General features: G+C 41.0%; 1 protein-coding gene across 2 annotated transcripts; it reads right to left on the bottom strand.

Annotated features, from left to right (window-relative positions):
• Positions 1-3117: 3117 nt before the first annotated feature.
• Positions 3118-6367, bottom strand: CCL20 (C-C motif chemokine ligand 20). Of its 2 annotated transcripts, none has more exons than XM_010948906.3 (4): positions 6223-6367; positions 5014-5128; positions 4226-4303; positions 3118-3596 (listed from the first exon to the last, which is right to left on the bottom strand). In XM_010948906.3, the coding sequence occupies exons 1-4, from the start codon at positions 6299-6301 to the stop codon at positions 3575-3577; spliced, it is 294 nt and encodes a 97-aa protein (XP_010947208.1). In that variant the 5' UTR covers positions 6302-6367; the 3' UTR covers positions 3118-3574. The 2 variants fall into 2 exon arrangements, with proteins under 2 accessions (XP_010947208.1, XP_010947209.1); XM_010948907.3 differs by having other exon boundaries at positions 5014-5125.
• Between the last annotated feature and the right edge of the window lie 291 nt (positions 6368-6658).

The following is a 6658-nucleotide window of genomic DNA, read 5'->3' as shown; positions in this document are numbered from 1 at the left end:
TTTAATATCTTCAGTCTCTTCTCAATCTCTCTTTTTTCTCTGTCTGTCCCTCTCTTTCAATATTTTTCCACCTTAAAAAAAAAATTTCTTCTTCTAGCTTTTATTTCCTCTTACTTTTACTGCCAAACTATCTGTCACCGTTTCTTCTTCACCTCCCTACTCCTAAAATCACCAACGACGCTACATAATACCATGAATGAAAGAGTCAGTTTTGCCAGACGCAAAAGACATTGTCCCATCCCACCAATGAGAAGTGCTGGGGAGGCACTAAAGAGCTTGGAAACACGCTGGTAAGTACAAGTCAAATCCACATGCAAGGGCAACGACCACTGCCAGGCATTAGTAGCTTTACACAAAAGACTTTTGGAAAATGTACGCCTTGAAAAACTCAAAAATGCTCGAGTGATCAGAGATGAATCCCAGAGAGAAAGGACTAGAGTCTGACTATAAATCAGTGGTGGAAATTAATGTCCTTGGGAAGACGGTACAAAGCGAAAGGGTTACTATGACTAAGAAAGAGTAAAGGCCATCCCACAGAGTTTCACCAGGAGCTTTAGGGAAGTTTAAAGGAGGCCTTTGTTTCCTCCCTGTCACTTGAATTTAAGGATGAGAATTAGTTCACGGATTACATATATAATTAAAATAAGTTAAAAAAAAAAAAAAGAAGATGCTAGTGAAAAGTACATTCTGTACAGTTGTGCTTACATGAAATCAAGAACCGTCAAACTCATCTGCTAGGAAGTAGGTCAGAACAGCTGTTATCCTGGGCCTGCACAGATGTAAGGGGACATGAGGGAGCCTTCCGGGCGCTGAAAATATTTAATACAGCCCAGAGGTGTCACCCAGGTATGTGCAAATTCATCAAGCTGCACCCTTAGATTTGTGCCTTTTACTCTATTCTAATGATACCTCATTTTAAAATTAAATAGAAAGTACGGTTTTCAAAACAAACAAACAAAAAAAAGTAAGGAAAAGAAAACCTGTGAATTGGGAGCAACCTCCCTAATCTGAGAACATGGTTAATGCAGTGAGACCAATAAACTAGATTTTCAAATCGTGCAGCTGAGACTCTGCGCTGCATTCTGATCCCAGGCTTAACAATCCGGCCTTGTGATTCCAACTTGGACTCCTGGCGGGATGCGCTGATCTGCCCACGGGTTTACACCCAAGCACTTGACAGTGGAACGTTTTCATTGCGATGAATAAATTGGCATTTTGGCCTGGTAAATTCAGTCTCCAGAAACTTGGCTAATATTTATTAGCACTTCTAGTCCCAAAAGATTCAAACACTCTCAGAGCACTAACAAAATGTGCTACTTTCCTGGCTCCTCAAGGATCATCCGGTGAGGTCTCCCAGCATTAGTCTGTCAAATGTACCTCTGTCCCCTGACAATGGCCCTCTCTGGCTGTGCTGCCCCAAGAGAGGGTGCCTGGTGGTGATGGGATGGGTCTAGGGTGATTCTCAGGAATTCCAAACCAACCTCCTCTAAACCCCCTTTAATTTTGCCAGAGTCCCTCCATGTCTCACCTTATTCGTTACAGCTCTCTCTGGTACCTCTGTATCCATCTTCCATCCCACCTCCCTCTCCTCTTGCTTTGACTTTTTCAGTAGTTCCCCAGAATTTCCACATTCAAGTTCAAACCATTGTGCTTAGTTGAGGTAACAGTTTCGCTTCATCTGCAGCTACTCCACCCCACACCCACTCCTTGCTTACTTTCCGCTTCATCTGGTGTTGCTCAGTTGGTGGCATGATTGACATTTGCGTGGGACAGTTCTTCACTGTGTGGGACTGTCCTGAGCATTCCACTAGGTTTAGCATCCCTGTCTCCTGCCCACCGAATGCCTGTGGTACCCACCTTCAGACACTGTGACGACTAGAATATGCCTCCAGCTATTTCCAAACACCTGCTGCTGCCCCTTTTCCAGTTGTATGGCTCCTACTGGCCCTTCAGATCTCAGCTTAAATGAGGGCTAAACCATATACAATTGCCATCTTCACAGCTTGAGAACACTGAATATTGGCCATTTAATGTGGTTCAAGGGAATATTTTTTTCTTCGGGAAACCCTTACTGCTAATGTCCTGTATTTAGCCTCCTATGACTTCCTTCGTCCGAGTGCTTACCACCCCGTGTTGTAATAGCTGATATTCTTGGTGTCCCCTCCCTCTCCCCACACTGCTCAGCCTTAATTATCTGGGAGTGAGGACCAAATCCTAACTTAATCTCTTGGTATCTCCAGCTTCACTTGGCTCAGTGCCTGACTCGTAATAGACACTAAACCCATGTTTGATGAATAAACCAACAGGATGTTGAGCATACTTTCCCCGATGACTCAGTGTTGTTATTCGTGAGCACAGAGATGCCTTCAGGACCTGCTGAATCACAGGCTTTGGCTCTACACCAAATGACCCACCATCGCCCACTTTATGGACGTGTGTGCCTGGATTTTGACTCCTGTCATCGGCGTACCTGCCCCCGCTAATCCTCCGTGGCCTTTGGAATCTGCAGCAGACTGGAGTGCTGTGCCAAGGCGCGCCAAGGCGCTCCATGGTCTTCTTATCGTATTTCTGGGTTCTTGCTAGGTTTCACACATTGTCTCCCATCCAATTAGTGAGGCAATCAGTTTCTAAAAACCCTCTGAATAATCATTTCCTCTATGGAAATGTCTTAAAGATGACTCAGAAGGACGTGCAAAGAAGAGCAATGTTCCCGTGCGGAGATGCCCACTCCCAGGACCACGGCTGGTGACAGGACGATGGACTGAGTGATTTCTCAATGTATTTTCTAAATGGTTGCTGTGTCCCTGTAGTCACAAAATATTTGGCCATAAATTTTTTTTATTTTAAAAAGTTTTATATTAATACATATTGAACTATGTCTCAGATACAGGATCTTTCTAATTTTTGGTTTGAATGACTTGAATTTTTTTAAAAAAGTCAAAAAACCTTCCTATTATAATTCATACAGAATGAAGTCCAGGGCCATAAGGGATAAAGATAAAAGGAACAACCAAGCAGAAGTAAATGGGGAATATAATTTTTAGAAAATTGTAGTATTTACTAAACCTTTAAATATTTGTAATATGCCTCTTAATAAATACTATTTAACTCAATCAATTTTTGGTGCTTTCTTTTATTTTCAATATTTATTTTTCTTATCATTTTTTTCTTTTTTACAAGGAAATTACAACAGTGTAGGAAACAAAACTATATAAACAGAAGAATGTTAGATGCTTTTTTTTTTTAAATAGCCTTCTGCTTGTCCGTATCTTATTCCTTCACACTTAACTTTCTAACTCATACTAAACCGAACAGCTTATGGAAAACCAGTATTAAATAGCAAAACACAAAAAACCCACATACATAAATAACATAACATAAAATAGAGTGTAAGGTGATGCTTAACAAAGCAAACTATGATGCAATATGAATCAACTTCACTAATTGGACAAGTCCAAAGACGTGCAAACTAGATAAGCTCTGAACCCTCAGCGACGTGCAGGTGGAACCAGCTCCGGCTGGGTTCTTTTTGCTCTTGGGCTGTGTCCAATTCCGTTCCAGGGAGCATCTGTTTTTACATCTTCTTGACTCTTTGACTATCAAGAGAAAAAGACAGAAAAAATAAGCAAAGACCTGGCAGGCAGGAACACCTTTGGTACCTGCAGATGGCCTCACACGCCCTAACCGCATCTCAGGATGCCAAGCAACTCAGAGTCCAGGTGAGGAAATCGGGTTCAGCGAGGATAGGCCTTGCCCAGCGTAACCCAGCTAAGTAATGAGAGAAGCAGTTTACGCCCAGTTGCCTTGTGTCTTCGTTCAGTGTCTGACACCCTCGTGTGAGGGGACTCTAAATGTTACTCTAGTATCATTGATGTAAATGAGAGCCGCTGGTCCCTTCCCGGCTTTTAACAACCATATGTCATGTAGTCTGTAAATTATACAAATAGGAAGCATCTTTGCAACAAAAATCAAGCAGCTAGTGCCTATCAAGTGCATAGAAGAATCTGATACAGCACGTGAAAAATCACTAAATTAAAAAAGTTAAAATGATCTACAAGTGGAAAAAAATGAATTTTTGTATTCATAGTCCAATTCAAATTTCCCTTTTAAAATTCTACTGTGCTTAGTCTAAAAGCATCCCCGTGAGCCTATGATCCACCACTCTGAACACTGCTCTTGCCCCGAATGTTTGGAGAGAGGTTAACAGACTGGGGACGTTCCATACCTGAGGATACGAACAGCTTGTTTCACCCAGTTCTTCTTTGGATCCGCACACACAGCTAATCTTTTCCTTGTGTGAAAGCTGAAAAATCAGACAAATTGATTTGTATTTAAAGAGCTTTTAATTTTTTTTTTCACACAGAACACGCAATGAAAATTTCATATCCCAACTGTTTGCTGTATACCTTATACAGTTCATTTGTTTCAGAGATGAGACAAATGCAAAAAAAAAAAAAGTTACTTCTGATAACGCTTGACGCAAGGAATGAAAGTGATTCTCCCTGACTTTCGCTGCAGTTTGGTTGCTCAGTGGCAGAAAGGTTAAGTCCCAGAACTGTTATTTAATTTTGTTCGTGGTGGTTACATGAAATATGTATATATCTGATCAATAGCTTTTCTTATTCAAAGTATAATACCCTCTATAAATCAAGAATATTGTATGCAACAGTATAATTGCTCTGAGTTTTTACTTACAGCCCCAACCACTTTCTGGTAGAAGATGCTCATTTCAAAGTTTATGTCTCTTGTATTTTCCTGAGATAGCATTTTAGTTGCTTATAAGTTTATCTTTGAATGTGATTTTGCCCGCAACTATATTCATTCTCTAAACTAAGCTTTTGCCTTCTTCCAGTCCTACTGAAAATGAGCTTTGAAGTACACGTGTCTACTAAAACAAAGCTGTCTTTGCTACAGCAGAAATTTCTGAATGAAACTCCAAAAAGGCAAAGCTTTTTCTACCTGAAATTCCCATGGACTCCTAGCATAATCGGCTTAGAACCCTTCATAACTTACATGATTGCGTTGATGTCACAAGCCTCATTGGCCAGCTGCTGTGTGAAGCCCACGATAAATCTGGGGTGAAGGATTCGTTCTGTATATTGGAGGCAGCAGTCAAAGCTGCTTGCTGCTAAAAAGAAATGAAAGGTACTGAGTCCACATAAGTGAACTTATTTCATGATAAATATTATGGAAAACCTAGAATCTGATTTGTATGGTAAATAAACTACCTAGAACAGTTTCAATATCTCTGAGACCCAATTTAACATAGTTTCCAGCTCTCTTAAAAAAATAGTTTATGTACTGAGAAATGTTGGTTCAATAGTACTATTTAGAAGCACATGACTTCTCATAGAAGGAATACCTTTAGTAAGAAACACAAACTGACAGTGTTTTATTTCAGTTCACTGTAATCACTCAAGAATATATACCTCCCTCTTGAAGAAACCCTTATGAGTAGCCTTTCAAATGAATAAATTGGCAAATTTTAATCTACTATCTGGTTACTGGGTATTGAGAGGAAGGGGAAGACAAGAAGTTACAAAGGAAAATAATTTAAAGGAGCTGCTAATAAGAGCTTCAATTAAAGCATTTTGAAATTATAATATTAGTTAATACGAATTTTTTATTTTGTTCATAAAAGTTCAACACATGTATCTTCAGGAATTCACCTGTTGCTAAAAGTGAGGTATTCTTACAGTAGTAAAACGATTCTTGGACACTCCCCCAAGTTAAATTACAACCTTCTGTAAGGTAAGGGATGCACTGGCAAGTGATGTCCTCAAAGCCTTGCAAGAATGAAGAAGTCAGGGGCCGTAATCCATCCCCAAAGGATGAGTTTTGAACTTCGACAAAGTGAGAAAGTTGGAGAAGTGGGAGCGTTTCCTGCATTTCAGAATGACCCCATTCAGTGATAATGGTACACAATTTACCTCACTCCCAGAAATAGCACTTCGGGCTTGTTCTGGAGCTTGGGTCTCTAAGAGGTCTCTAAGAGTCCATCCACTCCCCTAAATCTGCTGGAATTAACCAAAGAAAAAAAATCCTGATGGACAGCAGGGACCATTTCCTCTTCTACTCTCCAGTAAGATGAAACCCCCATCACCTCCTTTTGAAGATTTCCTAACAGGCTTGCATCCCTTGGGGACCCTCAGAGGAGCTCAAGGCTTAGAGGAAAATGAAAACAGTTCTTCCTCCTGTGCTCGAAGAAAGGGTGACACATACCTTCTGACTTGCTGCAGAGGTGGAGTAGCAGCACTGACATCAAAGCAGCCAGGAGCAAACTCTTGGTACTGCACATCATTTTCAGCTCAAAGAATGGTGTGCTCAGTGCTGGGTACCCAGTGCTCTGGGAGTGCTGTTAGGTTTGATAGCCGCCTAGGTCTAGGATGGCCCTACTTATAGCAAATATTGGGAATGTACACAGAAGGCGTGTTCCCACATGGGGTTTTCCCCATTGATTAACCTGCCCCATTATGTCGTCATAAAGAAAAACCTCAGGGAAAACTTCCTGCCTTTCCCTAATGTTGGGAAGGTGTGAAGGTCAGGATCGAGTAGGGGGTGGAGGTTGAGAAGGGAAAATCCTGTAAAACCCTTTGACTTTGCAAAGAAGGAAAAGCAGTTCATTCCTGTGCCCAGAAAAGATTTCTGCACAGTTTTC

The sequence above is a fragment of the Camelus bactrianus genome, chromosome 5 (genome assembly GCF_048773025.1).
Source record: "Camelus bactrianus isolate YW-2024 breed Bactrian camel chromosome 5, ASM4877302v1, whole genome shotgun sequence".
Lineage (NCBI taxonomy): Eukaryota > Metazoa > Chordata > Mammalia > Artiodactyla > Camelidae > Camelus > Camelus bactrianus.
Note: the sequence above shows the minus strand (reverse complement) of the source record. Positions and strands in the feature narration are given on the sequence as shown.

Coding starts and splice junctions, on each gene's coding strand:
- CCL20 (XM_010948906.3), bottom strand. CDS start 6,301: ATGATGTGCAGTACCAAGAGTTTGCTCCTGGCTGCTTTGATGTCAGTG. Junction 5,129..6,222: donor CCTCTGCAGCAAGTCAGAAG/GTATGTGTCACC, acceptor ATTTCTTTTTAG/CAGCAAGCAGCTTTGACTGC. Junction 3,597..4,225: donor CAAGCTGTTCGTATCCTCAG/GTATGGAACGTC, acceptor TTCTCTTGATAG/TCAAAGAGTCAAGAAGATGT.